At 33.8% G+C, this 26025-nt stretch overlaps 3 protein-coding genes across 3 annotated transcripts; 2 read left to right on the top strand and 1 right to left on the bottom strand.

The window, feature by feature from the left end:
- The first annotated feature begins 4399 nt into the window (after positions 1-4399).
- LOC125200948 (2-alkenal reductase (NADP(+)-dependent)-like) lies at positions 4400-7232 on the top strand. Its single transcript, XM_048098796.2, has 5 exons — positions 4400-4645; positions 5305-5497; positions 5771-5937; positions 6072-6154; positions 6727-7232. The coding sequence occupies exons 1-5, from the start codon at positions 4424-4426 to the stop codon at positions 7103-7105; spliced, it is 1044 nt and encodes a 347-aa protein (XP_047954753.2). The 5' UTR covers positions 4400-4423; the 3' UTR covers positions 7106-7232.
- Positions 7233-12836: 5604 nt separating this feature from the next.
- Positions 12837-15679, top strand: LOC125209223 (6,7,8-trihydroxycoumarin synthase-like). The gene is made up of 2 exons (XM_089065711.1): positions 12837-13718; positions 14832-15679. Exons 1-2 carry the CDS (start codon positions 12837-12839, stop codon positions 15441-15443), a joined length of 1494 nt encoding a protein of 497 aa, XP_088921837.1. The 3' UTR covers positions 15444-15679.
- A 2044-nt stretch (positions 15680-17723) lies between these two features.
- LOC148931362 (F-box protein At5g07610-like) lies at positions 17724-19524 on the bottom strand. Its single transcript, XM_089063602.1, has 2 exons — positions 19438-19524; positions 17724-19030 (listed from the first exon to the last, which is right to left on the bottom strand). The coding sequence occupies exon 2, from the start codon at positions 19027-19029 to the stop codon at positions 17848-17850; it is 1182 nt and encodes a 393-aa protein (XP_088919728.1). The 5' UTR covers position 19030; positions 19438-19524; the 3' UTR covers positions 17724-17847.
- Positions 19525-26025: the final 6501 nt, after the last annotated feature.

The following is a 26025-nucleotide window of genomic DNA, read 5'->3' as shown; positions in this document are numbered from 1 at the left end:
TTTCAACAATTTCAAAACGTTCAGTTGATGATACTAAATAAAATGTGTACAACTTATGTACTCCCTCCGTCCCAATAAATATGAAACATTTGGTTTTCGGCACAGGATTTTATGCAAGTGTTGTTTTGTAAGTTAATGAAGAGAGAGTAAAGTAAGAGAGGGAAAAATAGAGAGAGTGATGTTTCCATTTTAGGAAACGTTTCATTTTTAGTGGGACAACCCAAAAAGGAAAACGTTGCATTTCTAATGGGACAGAGGGAGTATTTAACTTATTCCCTGAATATATTTGATATTCTAGTGACTTAGCTCGATACAGTCCACATAATTATTTTAATTTGGCCAAAATTTGAAATCATCGAAATTCTGCAAAATAAATAATTTAAATGTAACCATTTAATTTGAATCAACCAAGGCAACAAATTTCTTTGTGAAGGCTCCAATACCCAGGCCAATTTTATTTGAATACAGAAATGGTAACAATAATCTAGATCTATCATTACGGAAATAGTCTTATTGTCTGAATCATTAGACTAAGCAGTGATACTCAAAAAAGGTTATGCTAAAATAATAGTTATAGAATAAATTAAATTTTAAATTTTTAATAAATGAAAATAAAATTTATTACAATCTTCAATCTAACATATTTAGAGAAAAAAACGCCTTAATAAATTTAGTGGCAAAATAGGACAAATGAAATAGCGATAAATTTATATACTCTACTTAATTCACACTATAGCTTATTTACTTACTATAGGTTATTTAACTAGAGTGGAACTATGTTAGATGTGCACTATTCGGTTGACTATTTTTTTATAAATGTGATTTATATAAAATTCAACCATACTTACATTTTTCTTCTGTTTTGTTTACTGTTTGCCGTTTTCATATATTAAATGAAAGATATGGATTAAAATCCCACTAGTCACGAATAAATATATTATTTTCATTTGGTTAATTTTACTGTTAATTATTTAAGTTTATACGTTCAAAATATTATTCTCGATTCTCACATGAAATGTGATTTTTATATTAATCCATGACCACAGGTAAAGTGATGTAATTAAGTTATGACTACGAAAAAAAAACACGCTAGAAAATTTAGTGTCTTAATACCTTCATAAATAACTTTATAGTGCCTGAATTAACACTCTATTAAACCATAACGTTTAGTTTCTTAATAGCCTCCAATAAACAAAGTATAAATTCTCCATTGATGCTTGTTTAACGCATTTATACATATAATCACGGTGGAGAAAAAATTTCAGTGGTCCATTCACACCGAGGGTCCATCCTATTTGGTATGCCCCTAATAAATACTCTCTCCGTTCTTTATCAATAGAGACATTTCTTTTCGAAACGGAGTTTAAGAATATTGTGTTAAATGGATGGTGAAAAAAGTAAGAGAGAATAAAGTAAAAAAGAGAATTACTTTTTTGTCAAAATTAGAAATGACTCAATTAACTTCCAACTTTTCAAAATAGAAAAATGTCTCTATTGAGGAGGGAGTACTTGACAAGTGGAATTATATATAGTCATGCTTCCAAGTCCAACTAGATATATAAACAATGGAAACATTAAATTACACGGAAAGTTTCTTCATATTCCATGTATAATAAATACACTATATATGAAAAGAGATATATTCATTATTCTATTTATTTTAAATATTTAATCATCGTCACAATTATTGTAAGTCATTTTATACGTAAACATAAAAAATAATAGCTTTATACTTTGTATTAGAACTATTATAATTTTTTTATTTTATTATGAAACTATGGAGATATTTCATGTATTAACTAGTACTCCTATTAATTAACTTTGATAAGATTAATTTTTTAGTCGAGGATCACTATCACTTTTGTTAGAGTAGTTTTAGCTTTTTTATAATTTTAAATTTAAATGTTATTCATGGAACTTTTGTTTATGGAACTTTTTGATAGTATATTGAAAAGGATAAAATGTACTCGTATTAGTTTTTAGATCATAGTCCTCTTATATAGCTTATAGCATCATAATCCAAAATCAAGATCAAATCTCCACCTTTAGATTTTAAAATAAATGGATAAGATTAAATCTCACGAATTTCAATAAATAGTAGACAAATTTTCAACAAAAGGGTAAGATCCTCATTCTATTATCATATCATAAATTTCGTGTTTTTTATATCAACATAGTGTATTACAAATATCAACACAATAACATGAGTATTTCAACACAAGTATACGAAAATATTAACATAGTTTTATTGAGATTTTACATGCATTATATTGAGATTTTTTGATGTATTTATTGATAAAAAAATCTGTTTATCAAGAAAATTGAAATAAAAATCATCAAATTTTATCATCCAAACATCGTCTGTATATATGCAATTGAAATCTCGTTAGAATCCTTATAAAATTACCTTTAGTTTGATATATTTTTTGCAAAAATAATTTAAATCGAGAGAGTTACGTATTTAAAGTTTTGGGATAATTTAAATAAGAGTGAATTGACATTAATACCCTTTAGTTTCATTTAATAATTATTTAAATTTAAAATATAATCCACTTGTCATTATATGTTGCACTAGATCTCATAATTTAATGGTTAAAAATTGATCTTAATTTTGGATTGCTAATTAGTTAGCAATTGATCACTATCTCATCTTATTATTATTTAACTATTTTTATAATTTAACATAGCACTCGTATATAATATCATACAATTAATGTGCAATGAAAATATTAAAAAAAATACACTATATAATTAGTCATATAATTAATTTAATTTATAAGTATTTAACATTAATAAATATAATTACTTGTTTTATTTGTCTAAATTTATCGTGTATATAAATAAAGAGAAAAAGAATAGTAATCATCTAAAACCTAAAATCAAAAATGGGTGACGTGATCATTTTCTGTATTTATGTTTAAGATGATCTTGACAATAATCATGCAAATTGATTAAAACCTAAAATTTATTCTATAACTATTATTTTAGTATAACCATTAAAATACATTAACGGTGCATGCATTATACATGGAATGGGTAGAAACTTTCAATATAATTTAGAGTATTGGAACTATGAATATGTTGCATGGGAGTGTTATATTGCTAACTCAATGGTTAATTGTTAACTACAACTCAATAATAACCATTAGATATTCAAATTAAAGGCCTAAATCATCTACCACAAAATGTCAATACGATCAACAAAAAACGTCAATAAGGCTATAGGATTAATTCCAATAAAAATCAATAGGGGTATTAATGTCAAGTTAGTTATAACTAACTTTTAAAAGAAATTCCAAAACTTTAAATTCATATAACATATATCAAATTAAAGATAATTTTATAAGGATTCCAACGATATACTACATGCATATGTTCCGACGTCAAAATTTGAAAAAAAAAATCTAGAATTTTCGTATTTTTCGTACACAGGTTAATGTCAATGCAGCTAAGATAATATAAAGCATATACAATGTCAATCCTAAATTTGTGTTGACATTCTCAAAGCATTGTGTTGATATTTTCGAAATACTATATTGACATTTTCATCCAAAACCCTAATTTGACGTTTTTTTTTATCTTTTTCGATTTAATTAATAAAAATGAAAATTACACGTGGCAAATTGTAGACCACACGTTTTTTAAAATCATGTGGCCTTAAATTAGTTGTAGTTAGCAATTAAATGATGAGTTAGCAATTGATCACTCCCCTATGTTGCATATTTGCAATTCTTTCTTTATCGCGAGGTCGAAGACTTGAAGCACAACAATAGAAGCTTGATTCTCGCGGTATTCATGGGCCGTTCATTCCTAGATCTGGTTATATTGTTTTGGTCCATATTAAAATACTAGTTTTGTTAATAATTAATGGTTAATTAATTTCATTTTGACTTCACTACAATACCTAATGTAATGTGGTTAATACCTAATTACCCACAAATACAATAAAATTTGGCAGCCATAACCTATAGTCATAAAGAAAAAAACACAGAGACCCGTTCAGTTTCCTTTTTATGGCCCGGTAGGGCCCACGTAATTGGATCTTTTTTCAAGTATTCAGTGTTGAAGAATTGCGGCTGGTTATGCATGTAAGTGTTACTCCCTCTGTCCTGTTGACTTTTCTGTCCTCTTTTTATAAAAATGATAAAAATAGTTAAAGAGGAGAAATGATAAATTAAGAGAGAATAATATAAAGAAGAGTCTTATCTACATTATTGTCTCTCTTATTTTACCATTACTCCACTTTAACTATTTTTTATCATTTTTACAAAAAGAGGGCAGAAAAGTCAATGGGACTGCTAAAGCGGGACGGAGGGAGTAATATTTTGTTTTTTTATTAAATGGCCCGGTGGGGCCCATGCAACTTTTGCTCTATTAGAACAATGAAGCTGAACACCAGAATTCAACCAGAATTAACGGCAAAATGGGTGAGGAAATTAGCAACAAGCAAGTGATACTCAACAACTATGTCAAAACATCGGTGAAAGAATCCGATATGTTGCTTAGAACTTCCAAAATTCAGCTCAAAATTCCCAGCGGTTGCGACGGCGCCGTTTTGGTCAAGAATCTCTACTTATCCTGCGATCCTTTTATTCTTTTGCGCATAAAGGAGGAGCACTATATTCCTCCTTACAAGCTGGATTGTGTAAGTTTAGTTTTTTCTAGTGAAATTTTTCTCGTTGAAATTAATTTGTTATACACGTCTTGATTTAAATTGGGGACCTTAATTTTTTATTTTATTAAAAAAAAGATTGACTTATAATAAAATATTGTGTAGATGATCTCATTGGAATATAACAGTAACACTCCCTCTCTGTTCCATAGTAATAGATACATTTTCCTTTTTAGTAAAGTCAACCCATTTTTCCACACCTACTTTACTCTTTCTTACTTATTTCTGTATTCATCTCCCTACCTTTTTCATTTTCCACTTTATTCTCCATTTACTTAACCCACCGAACACAATTTTTTAAATCATCGTGCCGGAAAGAAACGCCTCCATTACTATGGAATAGAGGGAGTAATGTTTTTGTTTGATGAATAGTGGGAAGAAATAAAAATTGTATCTTTCCATAGTTAAAATGTTGGTTATGTCTTTTTGAGGTTCTTGTTTGATGAATAGTTTGAGATTTTGGAGAGAAAAATAAAAACGGTATCTTTCATTACTCAACATAGGCCACATATATATAGTACAAGAGACTAAGCTAGACTATGTCACATCACCGATGTGGGATAATAATATTCTTATCAGATACAATGTTGGTTGCATCTTTTTTGTGTTTCTTGACCTTTTTCTGGTGACAGCCTCTTATTGTATTTGGAGTATCGAAAGTACTGGATTCGAAAGTACTGGATTCGTCTCTTCCAAATTTCAAGACGGGCGACCTAGTTTGGGGGCATACTCGCTCGGAGGAATATAGCCTTATTAAAGATCCGGACATATTGTTTAAGATTCATGATAAAGATTTGCCTCTCTCTTATTATACAGGGATTCTTGGTGAGTTTCTCGAGCCCATTGTGATTCCTGCTTCCTAGTTCTGAGGTAGAACTAGTTGTTTATGATTCTGCACAAGTTATTTATCTAGTTATGTATGCAGTTAAACTATTAAAGAAACAAGCTGTTGATGAACTATATATGCTTGAATTATGAGGGGAATAGATTGGGAAATGTTGGATTTGTGGAATGTATCTTGATAATTTCTGAAAAACAACGATAGGAGATGTACGAACGTGAGACTGATAATCAACGTGTTTTGTGTTATCGTTTTAGGCATGCCTGGCATGACAGCTTATGTTGGTTTATTCGAGTTGTGCTCTCCCAAAAAGGGGGAGACTGTGTATGTCTCTGCTGCATCCGGAGCTATTGGTCAGCTCGTTGGTCAGTTTGCAAAGAGCGCAGGGTGTTACGTTGTTGGGAGTGCAGGGAGCAAGGAAAAGGTCAGAATCTAATGGCTTATCGAAAACTTATTAGATTGTTGGCTAGATTGGTTGTCGATTTATGTGCTATTTTTCTTCCGTGGCAAGTTTATGTTTCGCATTTGATGAACAAATCGGCTGTTGCATTGATGAAGGTCGATCTCTTGAAGAACAAATTCGGGTTTGACGAAGCATTCAACTACAAAGAAGAGCAAGACTATAATGCAGCGTTGAAGAGGTTCTATCATTGCTATAAAAATATGTATACTTATTTAACATTGAAGAATAGTTAGTAATTTAACACACAATACACGTATTTACTCCCTCCGTCCCACAAAGATAGTCCCACTTTGACCCAGCACGGGTTTTAAGAAATGTAATGAAAAGTGAGTTGAAAAAGTTGATGGGATGTGAGTCCTACTTTTAAAGTATTAGTTTTATAATAAAATGTGAGTAAGAATAAGTTAGTGGAATATGGGGTCCACTACCAAAAATGGTAAAAAGGAAATGGGACAAACTTTGTGGGACGGACGAAAATAGAAAAATGGGACAATCTTTGTGGGACGGAGGGAGTATGTTCTTATATAAGAAAAAATCCTTTAGTATCCAACAAAAATTCGCAATCGCAAAGTTTGGTAAAAATCAGCTGAAAAAACCACCAAGTATGGATCAGTTCGCAATCATCCCACGTCTGTGGATAACAAATCCAAATATATAGTAATTTTTATGCAAGAATTTGACCAAATTTATAGTCTTTCCGGCAATTTATCATTATATAGATAATAACAAATTTGTGTGGTTGTTGATTAGGTACTTCCCCGATGGCATTGACATCTACTTTGAGAGCGTGGGAGGTAAGATGCTCGAAGCGGTGCTAAGCAACATGAGACACCACGGTCGTATTGCTGTTTGTGGGATGATCTCGCAATACAACATTGAGCAGCTCGAAGGCGTCCACAACTTGCTTTACCTATTGACAAAACGGATCCGTATGGAAGGATTTGCTACTTTCGAGCATTACCATCTCTACCCCAAGTTCCTGGAGATGGTTGTGCCTCTAATCAAGGAAGAGAAGATCACATACGTCGAAGACATAACCCAAGGCATTGAGAGCATGCCTGGGGCTATCGTTGGATTATTCTCCGGTCGCAACGTCGGGAAGCAGGTTGTGGTGGTTGCTCGTGAGTAATTCTGTTTTTCGCAAAGTGAATCATCGGAAAGACTAAAATAAGGTTATAATCATGATTTATAAATATATAATCATGGAATTAATGTACTGTTATTAATTGAAACAGGAAGGACTTAAATAAGGTTAATCATCCCAAATAACACAATCTGTATTGTGTTATTTGGCTCTTATTTATCTCTTCCCTTCACTATTCATGGCTATCATTATTCCATTTTCTATTTAATTTATTTATTATAAAACTTAATTAAAATACAAGATTTATGAATTTTGACTTCCTTAGATGTTTCTGGTAGGGATGTCAATCGGGTCGGCCCGGGGGGTTTCGCCAGCCCTATGTCTCTGGTAGGGAGGTCAATCGGGTCGGCCCAGGGGGTTTTGGGCCAGCCCTACCCTAGTTATGGCTCAATCAGATGCAGGCTAATCGGGTAGTGGTATTTTTTCGGGTCATAGAAGTTCAACTCTAACCCTAAAAACTTGGGTTTCGGGCTAGCACTCCAATAAATTTAACATGTGATCAATCAAATAAACAATATTGAAAATTAGCTATATTTTTAAAATGTAAAACATTTAATTATGATAAAATACTAATATTTGAGATTTATGCAAAATGAAACATAAACATCAAGAAATTTAAAAGCATATTTTAGAATTTTAAATGTTTTTCTTAGTGAATTAGAAGTTTCCAATTTATTTTATCTATTATTATATTAATAAAATTTAGTATATAATTTTTATATTTAATATAAAATTGAAAGTTGTTTTTTTAATTATTGAATTAGGAGTCAAACAAATCGGGCCAGCCCTTTAGTTTTAGGTCTGACCTTAACGGGTTGCGGGTTAATCGGATGCAGGTTAATCGGACTATAGTTTATCGGACTAGAAATTTTCAACTGTAACTCTATAAATTTAGCAGGCTATTTGAGCTAGCCCACGGGTTGTGAATTCAAAACATAATTTCAGTATGGAAAGTTGTGTTCTCAACTTCGCTTAGAGATAGGATGAAGATGGAAGAGGGAGGAGTACATTTTCTACTTTAAGGAGGGGGTACTCCTTACGTTCTGAGAGGAGACATTCTATACTAATAAAATCATTTCCTTTAGAAAAGTCAATGTATTTATTTTTTATTGCTCATTTTTTATTTCTCTTCATCTCTCTATATTTTAAATTTCCTACATTATTATTAATTTACTCATCTTAGTTAATATAATATATCATAAATTGTGTGCTGAAAAGAAACGCCTTACTACTACGGAATGGTGGGAGTACAATTTTAGTTTCGTAATGTAAGTTTAAAAATACATATCCTTAATTAACCGACGTCGTTGAAGTCTTCTTGACATTTGTCCACAATAAGTATGAGGAAATGCAGCTTATACAGTTAGAATACTTCGATATTTTTGTTTAATCTAAACCCACATAATCTTGGTTGAATTCAATCTCCATACTGGGAGTAGAACATTTGAATTTGTTACTATTTTAGTAAAGTTCAAATGTTCTAGCCCTTTGACCTGTGGTCTCAGAGCGTCCACATTGGGAGGGCCGCGGCCCTCGGCCTGGAATCGGCCCAGGCACGGCCCCGCACTACTAGAGCCGAAGGGAGGCGCGGCCCAGGGGTGACCGAGGAGAGGCGAGCTCTCGGCCTGGCCGAGGCTCTTGGGCGCGAGGCACGGCTCACCACTGCAGAGGACCGAGAGCCGTGGCCCTCCTAATTTCAAATATTTTTTTTTTCGAAAATTGTTTATATATATTATTTCTTTCCATTTTTTTTATCATTCTCAATTCTAAACCCTAAATTTCCTTCTCTACTATTTTCATACTATCAAAAGTGCAAGGTGGAGATGATTCTCCCGGCTATGGAGAGTCGGGATACGGCAACTTTCCATCTTCCCAACCGTGGAGATCGAGTCCCACCCCCCTCCAAACCAAATGTGGAGTCCGCAATTGCCACCGCCGTGGCAACAGACACCCCAACACTAGGGTCAGTCCTCCTCTCATCAGCAGAGGAACGTGGGTCGTCCCCAATCGGGGTTCAGTGACTACCGACCCAATATGGACGCGATCAACAACCCTTCTCAGCAATTCCAATTCCTCCCAATTCTGATAGATTCATGTGGGAACAATTGATGGGGACACCACCAGAGACCCCGACATCCGGTAGTGTGGATATGGGGAGAGGAGGCGGTGGCGGTGGGAGAGGCGCCGGCGGTGGCGGGCGAAGCGGCGGTGGGGGGCAAAGTCAAGGGGGTGGGGGCGAAATGGCGAAGGCGGTGGGGGGCAAAGCTAAGTCAGTGGGCGAGGCGCCGGCCGCGATTGAGAGCAGGGGCCCGGCAGAGATGGCGGGCGAAGTTGCGGGTGAGGCGGTGGAGGTCAGCGGTCGATGTTCTGCAGCATTGATGAATCCCTTGCTGTAGCCGGGGCCTAAGAGGCGGTCACAACGGATTCCATAGTTGGTACGGATCAGACCGACATTTGCTTCTGGAAGCGCGTTCTAGAGGTGTACAACGGATTCAAACCACCAAGCAGCATCGAGCATACACATAGCCAGATCCGGAAGAAGTTCGGCAGGATCACTAATGCTTTGAAGAGGTTCAGTGGCATATACGATACCCAATTCCTCCTTGCTGAGAGCGGCCGCAACGAAGCCGACGTGCGGGCGTTGTCGTATCAGTTGTTCAATACTGAAAAAAGTGGCCCAAGTTCACCTACTGGCTTGAATACCTTGTTCTGCGGGACTGCTCAAAATTCAGGTCAATCATCAACAAAGAGCATGCTCCTGGTGCGAAGCGTACAAGACTCGGCGTCGCCGACAACTACAGTAATAGTAGCAACTCACATGCCTTCAACCTGAACGATGATGCTTCGGAGGAGGAGCCCCCTTCGACACTCACGCGGCGCCCACGTCCACAGGGCCAGTGTGCCACAATCAGGGAAGCTAGAACCGCCTCCCAAATCTCTGCTGCGAGTGCTACAGCAGTGCCCTCAACACCAAGGGTGGCGTTGGCTCATACCCTAGAGGTGCAGATGATGAATCAACTTCAGGATAGCCTCTCCTCGTACGAGAAGTCAATAAACCCAGAAACCAAGAGGATGTACTACAACATCATTCTTCAACCGAGGTCGAAGTTGGGGTGGGGCGAAGGGTCGCAGACGGGAGACGCAAGCGGCAGTGGGGGCGGTGGCGACGGCAGTGGCGACGGCAATGGCGGTGGTGAAGAAGATGTGCCGGATTCCGACACCGAGTAGGCGGGCGGTGGCATCATTTTTTTTAGTTTTTAAAAAGTTTTCGTTGTATAATTTTCCCCTATCTATAATACGACGAAAATTTGGTTTCAATTCACTCATTTTTAAAGTATGCATTTTTTAAAAAATTGTTATAGGCATATAATTTTTAGTCTAGTAATATTAAAATATAACAAAAAAAATGTAAGAAAATAATTTAAATTTTGTTATATTAAAATATAACAAAAAATGGTAGCCCGGAAGGCCGCCATTGTGGTGGCCAAGTTTTCATGGACAGAGCCAAATTTGTTGGGCATGCCCAAGAAATGGTGGCTTGGGATGCCCAAGAGGGCCAGCGCCGTGGACACTCTCAAGCGTCAATTTCACTTGACTAGGTCATCGGAGTGTTCGGTCGTGCCCACCTCCAAATTCCATCAAAATAACATACCCTTTACTGTTCTACGTACACGATTTCAATTTCATTCAAATTATATAATGAGGTAGTATCAACTTATAACTTATACAAATCCGATTTACTTAATAAGAAGTAGTAATATTTTTTCTAAATAACTTCGAATAATTTGATAATTAAGTTTAGTAAACTGAAATTCAAAACGTTCAGTTGATGATACTAATTAAAATCTGTACTCCTCCGTTTCACAAGAATATGAATTATTTCCTTTTTAGTCCGTTTTATAAGAATATGTACTTTCTAATTTTAGAAACATTTTTCACTCTAATGAGGTATGACTCATTCGTCATTAACAATACTTTAATTACTTTTTTCTATCTAGTTCTCTCTTACTTTACTAGTTTTCATTAAGTGTTGTGCCGAACTAAAGTTATATTCTTTGAGGACAGACGGAGTACAACTTATGAATTTAACTTTTATTCCCTGAATATATTTAATATTCTAGTGACTTAGCTCGATACAGTCCATATAATTATTTTAATTTATCCAAAATTCTAAACTATCGAAATTTTGCCAAATAAATAATTCAAATGTAACCATTTAATTTTAATCAACAAGGGCAACAAATTACTTAATGAAGGCTCCAATGTCTAGGCCAATATTTAAATACAGATATGAGCATATAGCGTTAGTCTAGATCTATCATTAATACTTAAAAAATAATAATTATTATTATAAAATAAATTTATTAAGCAGTAATACTTAAAAAACGCCTTAATAAATTAGAGAAAAAAACTCCTTAATAAATTATAGAATAAATTTAGTGGAATACTTAAAATACTTAAAAAATAATAATAATTATAGAATAAATTTAATTTATTACGATCTTCAATCTTAAATAACTAGAGAAAAAAAACGCCTTAATAAATTTAGTGGAAAAAAAAAGTAAAAATGAAATAGCAATATATAGTTTTAATTTTGGAGAGACTTATACAGCAGTAATATTTTTAATTCCAAAGAACCTAAAAGTTATAATAATTGACAATTTTTAACCTTATTTTATTACAAAAAGGTTAGTAAATTTTAATGGCAGTATTGATATTTTTGTCGACATGTAAACGGAGTTATTGATTATTAGATCTATTATATGCACACATATCAAGGTAATATTAATTAAAATCCTTAAATATTCTATGCATTTTCTGTCACACAACCGACATGGTGCTTTCTCATTATAGTACTGCTAATTTATTGGAGATTTCCAACAACTGAAAATAATGACTATCTACTTTATTTGAAGTGGGAATTATATTGGTCAATCATCAATTTTGTATGACCTCTAATGTGGGATTCCAATTAAGGTTTACTTTCTTCCCTTGCACTCACTTCCTTTTTTTTTATTTGTGAGTAGAGTATTATTTTCTGAATCCACTTCTTATTTCCGTTAGTATTATTTCCTAAACCCATTTTTCGTCTACGAGTATTGTTTTATGAATCCATCATTCACTCGACTCAAGTGCGCTGTTACTCTAATTCTAATTTTTTGTCGCATTTTTCTATTTTCACCCGTCCCACAAAATTTGTTACATTTCACTTTTTACCATTTTTTTTTAGCGGATTCCACATTCCACTAACTTATTATCGCTCATATTTTATTATAAAATTAATGCTTTAAAAGTAAGACCCAGATCCTATTAACTTTTTCAATCCACTTTCCATTATATTTCTTAAAATTTATGCTCGGTCAAACTGTGATACTCCCTCCGTCCCATTGGAGATGACACACTTTCCTTTTTAGTTTGTCTCAATCAAGATGACCCATTACTTAAAATGAAATCTTTTTATCTCTACTTTATCCCTTCTCTCTTACTTTACTCTCTCCACTTAACACACAAAATAAAGTTGCATAAAAATCTCGTGCCGCCCAAGAAATGGGTCATCTTCCTTGGGACGGAGGGAGTAATATTTAGGGGTAAGTGAGTAATAAATATAACTATCAATCACACATATTAAAACCCCTCCCCCCCCCCCCCCTCATAATTCTCTCTATATAGACCTACACTTCCAAGTCCCAACTATCAATCACATGCCAATTTCACAATGATACTCCTTGTACTACTATCAATAACCCTCCCAATAATCCTCATCTCATACCTCCTCCACAAAACCCTAAAACCACCAAAATCCCCCCTCCCACCCGGCCCGCGGCCACTCCCATTCATCGGAAACCTCCACCACCTCGCCATGGCCACAAACCTCCACCTCTACCTCCACCAACTCTCCCAAAAATACGGCCCCATCATCCACATGAAACTCGGCCGCACCCCTCTCCTAGTAGTCTCCTCCCCAAAACTAGCCAAAGAAGTCCTCAAAACTCAAGATTCCTCCTTTTGCAGCAGACCAAAATCCTTAGGACAACAAAAACTCTCCTACAACAACTCCGACATCATCTTCTCTCCATACAACGACTACTGGAAGGAGATGAGAAAGATCACATCCATTCACCTCCTAAGCCCGAAGCGCGTCCAATCCTACCGCCCCATCCGGGAGGACGAGATCTCCAAAATGATCACGAAGATTTGGAGCTTCTCCCACGCTCGGGAGGCCGTGAACTTGAACGAGATGGCATTGGCGCTCGGCAGCAGCTTGATATGCAGAGTTGCCTTCGGGAAGGAATGTTCTAGAAGGTTCGACGAGCTTCTAGAAGAAGTGCAGGCCGTGGCAGCTGCATTCTACGTTTCGGATTATTTTCCGGCCTTCGGGTGGGTGGATCGGGTCACCGGGATGCTGACGAAGCTCGAGAAGACGTGCAAGAGGATGGATTCGTTTTACCAGGAGCTTATCGATGAGCATCTTGGCCGGAGATGGGAGGAGGCGGCGGAGGAAGGCGGTGACATTCTTGATTTGTTGATTGAGCTCAAATCGGAGCAAAAGCTTCATTCTTTTGATTTTGGATGGGATAACATCAAAGCCCTGCTACTGGTATGATCTCAAAACTCATTTTTGGTTAATTTTTAAACATTTTTAAAATTTAGGCAGTAGAATCATAAATTATGAGTTCAAAATCCTAAATTTATTATTTGGCTATTCACAAAATCCTAAAATATTTGAATTCGGATATATGTTCTTATATTAGGTCCCAATTGATCAGAACTAGCATGTGAATGTGGACCCGTTTCTTATTATTGTACTAATATAATCACATGAGTTATGGTTTCGAAAATATCATGTGATAGTATATTTTGTATTTATGTGCAAGCTGTAAAAGTTTACTAGTAAATATTATTCATCGGTTCCATAAAAATTATTTCATTTTTTTTATATTTTGGTTCTTCGTACCTACCATTTATAGTAAAAGTGAACCGAGACTTCTAAGGGCGGATAAATTAAAATGATAAATCGGGACTCCTAATAACGGACGGAGGGAGTATAATTTTATTAATAAAAATCAAATTCTACTCCTATTTGTTATTCTTTGTACTTATTTTTCATTCATGAATTCCCATTCTCCAATTTGATTTATTTTCTTTTTAGGGTTTAATTATGTAAATTTTCGTGTAGCTCAATTATGAATTATTTAAATCTAATTTTTTTGTTTATTTCAGTTACATAATTTTCATTGTTTTAATGCAATTTTAGTATTTTTAATTTATTTGTAAATTGATTTAACGTAAATTGTAAATGTGAAAGCATTGAAAGATACTATCACTGTCCCCCATTATATGTCCCAGTTTTTCATTTTAGTCCATGACTCATTAAAATCTTACTTCATATTTACTATCTTTGGCAATGAACCTCATATTTAATTAACTCATTTTACTTAGTACATTTTATTATAATACGAATTATATAAAAGTAGGTCTCATCCCACTAATTACATTTTTCAACCAATTTTCTTTTCATTTCTTAAAACCTGTTCCGGTCAAATTGGGACACATATTAAGAGACGGAAGCAATAAGAAATTTGGAAATGCGAAACTTCGTGAATAATGTAAATGCTCAAGGGTCGCGGACAGTGATAAAAAAAACATTGGAATAGTGCAGTGTGGATAGTCTATTCTTTGTAAAATTTAATTTTGTTCAATCTCTTTGCAGGATATATTTGTAGCCGGAGCAGAAACAAGTTCATCGGCAATTGTTTGGACGATGACAGCTCTCATGAAATCACCCACCACTATGAGAAAATTGCAAAACGAAATCAGAAGTTTGATAGGAAAAAAGGGCAAAGTAGATGAAGATGATTTGCCCAAACTCCCATTTCTAAAAGCAGTAGTGAATGAAAGCATGAGATTGTACCCTCCTGGTCCATTGCTTGTACCAAGAGAAACTATAGAAAAATGCAATCTTGATGGATACCAAATCCAACCAAAAACAACTGTTTTTGTGAATGCTTGGGCAATTGCAAGAGATCCTGATTCTTGGGAGAATCCTGATGAGTTTGTGCCTGAGAGGTTCTTGAATAGTAGTATTGATGCTAAAGGGAAAGATTTTGAGTTTATCCCATTCGGATCGGGGAGAAGAATGTGCCCTGGAATGGCGATGGGGCATCTTAATGTGGAGCTCTCGGTTGCAAATCTAGTGTATACTTTCGACTGGGAATTGCCCCCGGGGATTTGCAGGGAAGACGTGGATACAGAGCCTTTGCCCGGCCTCGCCATGCGGAAGAAAAATGCACTTCTTATTGTGCCTAAAAGTTACGATGTTTAGTTTCAAGTAGTGAAATAAAGTGGCAAATTTTTTGCTTTAGCCTTCATTTTTTATTTTTGCTTTTTTCGTTTATTTTAGTACATGTTCTCTATTTTTTTGCTTTTTTTTTCTATTTCCTTTTCTTTTCTGTTGATTTATACATTTTAAATAATTTTAGAATATATTAAAATTTGATATATATACCATATTATCCGTGTACAAGGTATAAAAAATTCATATTGTTACCATACTGAAATCTTCTGATACAGTAGTATACTATTAGAGATATACTGATACTATTTATATATTTTTTGCCAACAATTATTTTTATTGTTTTTTAATGGATAAATAAACAAAAGTTTAAAAGCTGATTATTATGGTGGATTTGAATACAATATTTTCGCCTTACCTATACAATTACCAGGACAACCCATGCTATCTTGATGGATGGTCGAGGCTTACCTGGAACAACGATCTTTTGACGGAAATATTCTTCCTCTTACCACCAAATTCTGTTACCCGATGCAAGTTGGTATGCGCCCGTCTTTTATTCTGGACCCTGAGGTGATCAACGATGATAAGTTCTTTATCATTGATCCCAAAATAAATCGTGAAAAGCTAATACCTTACACCTTCTGTGTTCCAGAACACATACTACTAATGCGTTCCACAAAAATTTCTTGTAATGGCCTGATGCTGATACCATCTTTTAGAGACTATCCAATAAAGAGTTTCCTTGTTTACAATCCGACCACTAAGCTGTCAAGAAATGTCAGTGTGACCAATGCTAATAGTGTTGCAATCATGAGTTTTTTTTTTGTGCTTGCAATCATGAGTTTTTTTTTTGTAGTGAATGCTAAAATGCCTTTGCTATATGTTCAATGCAAATATTACATTATCATCCTTAAATCCAAAAATGAGATATAAATAAATAGTGATCTATTAAACTTTTATCATACATTGTCCCATATTAGTCTACCCTTAATATTTTCTGCTCATAATATCAAATTATTTGTAACTATAGTATACTTTTCTAGAATTTTAATCTATTCGTCATTCGTAACTATTGTATACTTTTCTAAAATTATTAATATTCGTTAGAATATGAATATGATATGAAAATTAACTTTTTTAAACAAAATTTATTTTTAAAATGTGTAAATATTTGGTGTTCAATTGTGTAATTAGTTTGAAAAATAAGAACTAGAGAAACATAATTAAAACTAATTCGTTCCATTTAAAATAACCCTTTATTTTGGGCATAATTGTTATCAAATCATAATTCTTGTATTTATTCAAACGTTTAAAATGAAATACTGATCTATTGAAAAGTTATTGAAAAATAAATTTGATAAATAGAATAAGAAAAGCGGGGTTTTCCTAATTCTTGAATTTCCTATTATAAAACGTTTCATTATTGACGTCATTCTATGACGTCAGATATGTAAGAATATTCTAGGACGAGTACAACTCTAAAGTAAATGTTTTCCGTTTAAAAATTAATCCTATGTTACAACTACTTTTTGTCAAATAGTTACCAATAGTGATGTCCGCAACTTGTGTGTTGGCTCAAATAGCTTGCTAAATTTATAGGATTAGAATTGAAAATTTCTAACTTGATAAGTCTGCACCCGATTAGCTCGCAACCTTATATGGCTAAACCAAAATTCCGATGGGCTGGCCTAAAAACCCGATAAAATCTTTATTATTCTCTCTATGTGATTTCTAATTCATTGATTAATTTTATAATATAAATAACTAAAAAACATAACCTTCAATTTTTATATTAAATAGACATATTATATGTTAAGTTTTTTAGTAAAATAATAAATAAATAAATTAGAGTCTTCAAATTCAAAAAAAAATATTTAAATTTCTAAAACTTGCTTTAAAATTTCTCGAAATATGTTTATGTTTTATTTTATTTATACAAAATGTAAAATTAGTAAAATAAGAATTAAATAAATACAACCAACTACATTATCTTGTATTTAAACCATTGTTAGTGTAGAAGGGGAAACAAGAAAGAGCTGCAATGTGATTATCACATGAATATAGCACTGAAGCTGCAGATAAGTTTACCTGAGTTTTCCAATCACAAACTCTCCGAAGAAACCGGCGGAGAAAGATGGTTTTCCTTGAACATAATTGTAAGAGAGATCAACGGTAAATCTAGGACGGAGATGGTATGTTTTGACTTGGCCAGAAAATGAACCGATTCGATCAGTTCGACTCCAAACTTTAAGGTTTTGGTACTCAGACGACATAATATGCATATTCAGTAGCTTAAATAAAGATTGTTCATAAACACAACCTAAGAAAATACAAAATGTTGCAATAAGACATAGTAACTTAGCAAACACCTAACCAATAAACCAATGATCTTCAGCATAGAGCCAGAATCTACATAAAAGTCTGAGTTGCATCAAACCACAGCTAAGCATTCAATAAATTCATAAATTTTAAACCTAGAACCATGACGACCAAAACTAATGGGAATTGGATGGCAATTCATATCAACAAGCAGCTTATAGCTGTTGTCGAGGAAACTGTAGGCTATGATCTTTCCGTAACTATTGAACACTGCACTGCACATCTTTGTGTCGTATGATCCCTTAATGAATCTCAGTTGAAAAGCTAAGCTAGGTTCGTGATGAGAAATTGTTCCCTCGTACCTCAATAGCCATGAAGAAGAACGATCATCATTCATCTCCAACTCAAACACCTCAATTGATAGACTGTCGTCCCTTCTGAGGTATCTAGATTTGTATAGACGACCATTTGCCTCTTGGAGACAGGAAATGCTCCCGCTAATTAATTCTCCTGCCTCGTAAGATTGATAATAAGGCATAGAGAAAGTTTTGAATTCATTATGAGCAATATCATAGTAGACGATGCTATCACACATCTCCCAGTATATCGAGCCATTGCAATACACACCCGCACCCCAGCATTCGCCACACTCGGAAAGCTGCTTAGGGAACGTAAATGGCCCCAACCTGAGCTTCCAAGCGTGAGCCTCTGATTCATAAACCTCGATCTGGTAAGTATGTATCTGGTCACGAGGGTTGGTGCAAAAGTGTGTGGTTGACGTAATGAATACAAGCTTGTAATGGGGCGACTTTGAAGGATCAAAAGCTAAGGCAAATGCCGCAACACTATTAGCATTGGTCACACTGACATTTCTTGACAGCTTAGTGGTCGGATTGTAAACAAGGAAACTCTTTATTGGATAGTCTCTAAAAGATGGTATCAGCATCAGGCCATTACAAGAAATTTTTGTGGTACGCATTAGTAGTATGTGTTCTGGAACGCAAAAGGTGTAAGGCATCAGCTTTTCACGATTCATTATGGGATCAATGATAAAGAACTTATCGTTGATCACGTCAGGGTCCAGGATAAAAGACAGGCGCGGGTTTGGGCAGCGCAGGGTGTGGAGATGGCAGAATTCATGAGAGGAGATAAGTGAGAGCCAGTGTTTGCATACCAACTTGCATCGGGTAACAGATTTTGGTGGTAAGAGGACGAATATTTCCGACAAAAGATCGTTGTTCCAGATAAGCCTCGACCATCTATCAACATGCTTCTTCTTAGAATTAGAATCCATGCTGCCAAATCAGTCCATTTAAGTAATCTTAGTCACAAAAAGTAGGAGAATTTTCGGAAATTGATACTTTATGATGCAAATCAAATATTCAAATTCTGTTCTCCTAATTACAAGTGTATTTGTGAATTATTTTGATCCAAATTGAACAATTTGTGGCAAGAATGTGCTTTTGACTTTGAATGGCTTGGCAAGGGAACAAAATAATTCACTTGAACATTTCCATTCAAATTTCTGATTCAGTGTAGGAGACTAAACAACATTCGTGAATCATTCTAGAAGCTCTTCACTTTACATTAAATCGTGACAATGAAATTAAAAGATAATCAGAATTAAGATCGGTACACACACACGAAATCCCCAATTAGAAACAGCTAAACGCACAAATCATAATTAAGAATATATACATACTTGCCGGAGGAGTTGAAGCGTTGTGGCGGAGGAGGTGCCGCCAATTTTATGAGTTCCCTTTATTACATCCATAAAACAAATCTTCCACCTATTTTATGCAAATAGTGAGACCATCTCAAGTGCTGCAAAACCAATCCCATATTATAGGTTTTTGAAAAGAAAATTTTATCTTTAGGTTTCCACTATAAGTATACAAAACACACTTTTCATAATTTGAATTATTGCATTCAAGTTCAAATCAATTCATATTTATCAATATAGAAGAAGTGAAGGAAGAGAAATTAAAATACTGAGAAAAAAACTTACAGAGAAGAAAATGGCGGCGTGGAGAAGATGACTGTGAATTAACCTAATCTAATCTTATTAATATTTGATTTAGTTATTAAATATTGGACTGAGCCAGTGTTAATATTATATCATTCAATGTATTGGGAAAAAAAAAACGGTACATATAAAATGTATGGAAACAATTATTTTATCAATTTTATTATATTGGAAGAGCCGTCACTTTTTTCCGGTACCAATTTATTACTCCATCCGTCTCACTTTAGAAGTACCGGTTGAGTTCGGCATGGGTTTTAATAAATATAAAGGGAAGTTGGTGAAAAAAAATAGTGGAATGTGAGTCCTTTTATATATTAGTTTTATAATAAAATGTGAGTGGAATGTGGGGCATATTACCAATTATGGAATATTTCAATCAGGACTCCTAAAGTGGGACACCAAAAGTAGTAAATCGAGACACCTAAAGTGGAACGGAGGGAGTATATAGATTAATAGCTAACATATAAAATGTATGGAGACAATTATTTTACTAGTTAATTAAATGCTATACAATGATCTTATATCATATTATTTAATTTAATTTAAAATATTAAAAAAATGTCATGGAGTTAGTGTGTAATTTAGATAAAATATATCGGTATGATTAAAAAGTACTCCCCCCGTCCCCGTCCCCGTCCCATAAAAGTTAAGACAAAACTTTTGGACACGGAGATTAAGAATTTATATTAAATAAATATGAGAGATGAAAAATAAGAGAGAGTAAAGTAAATGATGAAATAAATGTTTTGTCTTTTGTTAAAAAAGGAAATAACTCAACTTTATTGGGACGGACTAAAAAGGAATACGACTCAACTTTTATGGAACGGATGGAGTATAAAAAGTTAGTGGGCGCGGAATATTCTTTAGGAATTTTATGCGAGTGGAGACTGCGAAGAATTAAGAAATGAGATTGCAATTTTATGAGTTCCCTTTATTTCACCATAAAACAAATCTTCCACCAATTTCATGCACACAAAAATCAACACAAATTCCAGATACCCTAATCCATCCCCAATCATCACACGAATACATAGAGGGTAAGAATACAAACAAGATAGAAAAAAAAAACCAGAAAAAGACTCCATTATCGGTCGAAATTGATAGAGGAGAATCGAAAACGCGATAAGAGACGTCGAGAAACACTTACTTCAGCGACGCAGCGTGATGTGAACCTCGGGCTCTGTAGTGGGAGAGAGGGAGAGAGGGGGGGAAAGAGGCTGGGCTCATAAACCCTAATGGGCTCTTTGGAGTTTGGACGACATATATATAAACCTAATTCTTAGTGCACTAATTAAGGAACATTTTGCTTGTTTGATCTAATAGACCTTGTTATTCTTTTTCCTAATTAATAAAATATTCTTGATATTTTATAAACTAACGGAACAATAAGAGAGGAGTAAACGTCCATTTGCTCATTTTATGGAAATTCTCCTAATAATATTAATATGGAAGTGAGAATTGTGTTATGTACTAGCATGTTGAAGTTTTGATAGAATTAAACTTTTTAGCAACCTTCATACTATTCTATTTGAAATAATATACGATTATTTCCTTTTTGATTTTCTATTTTTATTGTTTTAAAATCTTGAATTTTTATATGCTAATAAAAAATAATAAAATTTATAGGAGTAATTTATTATACTAACAAAATATAAGTTATAGTCATAATTTTTATTTTGAAGAATTTTTGTATATAGTATTGTAGGGGAGTGATCAATTGCTAACTCGTCATTTAATTGCTAACTACAACTAATTTAAGGCCATATGATTTTAGACAATGTGTGGTCTACAATTTGCCACGTGTAATTTTCGTTTTTATTAATAAAATAAAAAAAAGATAAAAAAAACTCCAAATTAGGGTTTTGGATGAAAATGTCAATATAGTGTTTCGAAAATATCAACACAATGCATTGAGAATGTCAACCCAATGCTTTAAGAATGTTAACCCATTGCTTATATTGACATTCTACATGTATTATATTGACATATTTTATATAGTATGTTGACATTTCTGCTTGTACGAAAAAATTTAAAAATTTCGAATTTTTTTAAAATTTTGACGTCGGAACATATGCATGTAGGATATCATTGGAATCTTTATGAAATTATCTTTAATTTTATATATTTTATATGAATTTAAATGTTTTGAATTTCTTTTAAAAGTTAGTTATAACTAAATGTGTAGTTAATTGCCATTAATACATACCCCTATTGATAATTTTTGGAATTAATCCTATGACCTTATTGACGATTTTCGTTGATCATATTGACATTTAGGGATTATGATCTAAGCCCTTAATTTGAATATCTAATGGTTAGTTGTAGTTAGCAATTAAGTTATGAGTTAGCAATATAACACTCCCCTAGTATTGTAAGTATATAACACGAAAAAAGGTTTTAACCATAAAATTTCAAATAGTACTATCACAAATAGTAATATTGCAGTGCATTATTTACAATATTGCAGCATTTTTATCACCAAATATTGCAGTGCATCATTTATAATATTGCAGTATTAGTTATCATGATGGAAATACTATCTTTCTTTGTAGTTTAGGTGAATGTTCTAGCTACGGACAAATCGCTCGAAATGCAAAAGTGAAATGTTCTAGAGCTGAAATGGAGTACAGAAGATGACACTATGGATTGTGACCTTTATGCAATGCGTCATATGGGAACAAAGGTCATCGACTGAAAATGTGATCATACAAACAAACAATCAAAGTCTTTGCAGCTTCTTCGTGCTAAATATTGTACAACAATGTTGTATAACAATGACAATAGGGCCTTTGGCTGTGTGTTGAGAATTGCTTCACATCAGTTCGAGGAGGCAAAAAAGAGAGGATCGATAGGTGTGGAGAAGATGATTGCGGAGTACAAGAAACCATAAACAATGAATGAACTCTTGGCTCTTTTGAACATGAATGAGATCTTAGATGTGTGATGAACTCCACATGTAGTTTTGTAGTTTTGTTTTGGTGTAGACAATGTGGGTGACTTAATTTGATGACTTTTTCTCTGTAGTTGTTTTGATTTCAGTTAATTATAAAATGCTTGCATGCTTGAGATTAAATATAGGTAAAGAATGTGTCTTAACATTATAGAGAATATTGTTATAAGGTGTGCTGCAATTCATATAGCCTTGTACTGCAACATTCATTGAACAAAACTGCAACATTCATTGAACAACACAACAATATGATAATGTAAAAATTTATAATTAAAAAGGATTGAAGTTACCATTATTACTGAAATGGAAGACAAATTGGAAAGAATAGTATAAAATTAATAATTAATCCTTCTGGAAATAATAGATTGAAACAAATAGTGTGGTTTGCAATTGTTACATTAAGACTGCAATATTGGCGATACTAATACTGCAATATAAAATCTATAGGACTACAATATGGCCATCTAATACTGCAATATACAATGTATAAGACTGTAACCTGGTAATGAAAAAATGAACTAACAATTTTATTTTCCCTTTTGTCGGCCACAGTTCCTAGAGTCATGGTGACCTAATTCTCATATTTTTTACACTGACGCAATGGTTTGCTGTTCGACTTTATAGCCTTCTCCTTCGCGGACACCAAACGATTTTAGAATCACTTGCCGAACCTTTAGTCGACACAACTGATGGTGGTTGTACTTCAACCACAACCAACTTTTCAGCAAAGTAGAAATCTTCAACTGTGTTACCCTTGTCTGTTGAAGATAGTTCATGGATTCTTGTCAAAAGAATCTTCCCAAGCTCATTAATTCCAACTGAAAAAGAACCAATGATCGCACTATCACCATCAAATTTATTCATTTTACTAAAAAAAAAATGTCAGCAACTTTATTCATTGAGAGCTGCTTTGGATCTGATGGAATTTCAGTTTCTCCCAAATTTCGAGCTGGTCCACGAACAGCATTGGCTAACCTTCATAAAAGCCAAAGCCTTCATCTAATGTGAGGACTTTCCTACCAACATATGGCCAGAGTTCGTCGGGGCATGCTGGCACATTATAAATTGTTTTTTTGGACCGATTCTTTAGAAATGATCTCAATTGAATTATATAATCATATTCATACTTTATCGATAAAGAAATTTAACAATGTACGTTTAATTCTACATGTAATATAGTACATACTTTGGCTCCAATAAAAAATCTATTATTCTTTTAAATTTGATCTCAAATTATAAATCGTTTTTGTGGAACAATTCTTTAAAAATGACCTCAATTGAATTATATAATCATATTCATGGATTCATTTAAAGTTTGAAAATTGATTCTAGAATATTTTATAGAAGACACGAGTGTATCTATTTTACCGATAAAGAAATTTAACGTTGTACGATTAATTCTATATGTAATATAGTGCAAGATTGTTTTTTTTTTTACCATTCACATAGCCCTATTGTAAAGCACTTTCTTGATATGGGCATATAAACAGATTTAGAACCAAGATTCAGGTAAAAAAAAACCTCTACTATCAGCAAGGATTATCAAGTAGGCCGACCCAGTGTAAGATATCGAATACAGATCTAAAACCCCCAAAATAGAATAAGTGATCAACAAAGTAAAATTGAACTGGGACGGAGGGAAAATTTTATTGATATTTGGCTCATTTGTTGGTCATGATGAGTATAATTTAAAGTTAAGGGTTTAGGATTTAGGCAAGGTTTGGATTTTTAGTTTATAGGGTCACTATATTGCAATGAAATGAAGTTCGACTAGGAAGTGTCTCACCAGTGCAAATTTAAATTATAGCTTCTAATTTCTGTAACTGTCACTATTTTAAGGTATTTCTTAAAATGATTTTGGCTAAACAATAAGGCGTGGGAGTTTAAATAAACGCCGCCAAATGATTACAATTAATAATATAATATATATTATTATGGAGACTTGGTGCCTCACTAGTTTTATTGTTTTAATCCTGAATATTAGTTACTACGAATTATTTGGGATATATCTAATAGGCCTTGTTATTCTTTTTCCCAATTTATGAAATAATAAGTTTTGCCTAATTTCTTTTCTTTAAGTTATCGTGATCCACCGGAAACTCACGTAACACACGACACACAACACACAACACACGCATATATGTGAGCAACCCAATTATTCTTTTGATATATTTTGCTTGGGACGAGCAATGACTCAAGTTTGGGTGTATTTGATGCAAATCAAATATTCAATTTTTATCCTCAACTTTGTGTGGTTTGATTATGAGAGAGTATATTTATAAATGGAATTCTTACGTAAATAATTTCATTAATATCTTAAAGCCATGCTTGATGAAATGAACTCATTGTGGATTAACCATACTTGAATTCTTGTTCTCCTTCCTGCTGGTGCTTCTATTGTTGAATGTAGGTGGCTCTTTAAGCTCAAAGAAGAAATTGATGGCCTTAGGTATAAGGCTAGATTGGTTGCAAAGGATTTTACTCAACAAGAGGGGGTTGACTATACAGAAATTTTTGCTCATGTGGTTAAGTTTACTACAGTCAGATTAATGCTTGCCTTGTGTGCCTTCTTTAATCGGGAAATGAAGTAAATGGATGTAAAAACTGTCTTCTTACATGGTGATTTGGATAAGCCAATTTACATGAAACAACCTGAAGGATTTGTTGATCCTAAGCTTCCTGATCATGTTTGCTTACTTAAAAAGGCCCTATATGGTTTAAAACAATCCCCAAGACAGTGGAACATTAGGTTCAATAATTGCATGCATGACTTAGGTTTTGTGAGAAGTACCTTTGATGCTTGCTTATATGTGAAAAATTTGCGTAAAGATCCTATGTTTCTTCTGTTATATGTTGATGACATGCTCATTATGGGTCCTAGCTTGAGTGCTATTAAGCTAGTGCAATCTGCCTTGTGTGATAATTTTGATATGAAAGATCTTGGTGATGCTAAGAAGATCTTAGGAATTAATATCTTTAGAGATAGAAAAAATTCTGTTTTGATTCTTCATCAAGAACCTTATATGCAGAAAATTCTTGCCAAGTTTAATATGTTGTATGCTAAACCTACTTCTGTTCCCCTGGTTGCCCATTTTGTGTTGAGTAAAGACCAATGTCGTACAAATGCTTCTGATATATTTGAAATGAAGAAAGTGCCTTATGTTAATGCCATAGGATCTGTGATGTATTTGATGGTCAGTATAAGACTTGATATTGCCTATGCTGTCTCTTGCTTGAGTAGGTCATGTGCATTGGGAAGCTCTGAAATGGCTTCTCAGATACTTGAAGCATACTGCAAAATATGGCTTGTGTTA

Source organism: Salvia hispanica, chromosome 2, assembly GCF_029641045.1.
Source record: "Salvia hispanica isolate PSC_SH4W2 chromosome 2, Shi_PSC_v1, whole genome shotgun sequence".
NCBI lineage: Eukaryota > Viridiplantae > Streptophyta > Magnoliopsida > Lamiales > Lamiaceae > Salvia > Salvia hispanica.
This window is presented reverse-complemented; position numbering and strand designations above follow the sequence as displayed.

Excerpts from the sequence above, each read along its gene's own strand:
- LOC125200948 (XM_048098796.2), top strand. The coding sequence starts at position 4,424 with ATGGGTGAGGAAATTAGCAACAAGCAAGTGATACTCAACAACTATGTC. Across the intron at positions 4,646-5,304 it reads CTCCTTACAAGCTGGATTGT|CCTCTTATTGTATTTGGAGT; the intron begins GTAAGTTTAGTT and ends TTCTGGTGACAG. Across the intron at positions 5,938-6,071 it reads GTGCAGGGAGCAAGGAAAAG|GTCGATCTCTTGAAGAACAA; the intron begins GTCAGAATCTAA and ends GCATTGATGAAG.
- LOC125209223 (XM_089065711.1), top strand. The coding sequence starts at position 12,837 with ATGATACTCCTTGTACTACTATCAATAACCCTCCCAATAATCCTCATC. Across the intron at positions 13,719-14,831 it reads ACATCAAAGCCCTGCTACTG|GATATATTTGTAGCCGGAGC; the intron begins GTATGATCTCAA and ends ATCTCTTTGCAG.
- LOC148931362 (XM_089063602.1), bottom strand. The coding sequence starts at position 19,029 with ATGGATTCTAATTCTAAGAAGAAGCATGTTGATAGATGGTCGAGGCTT.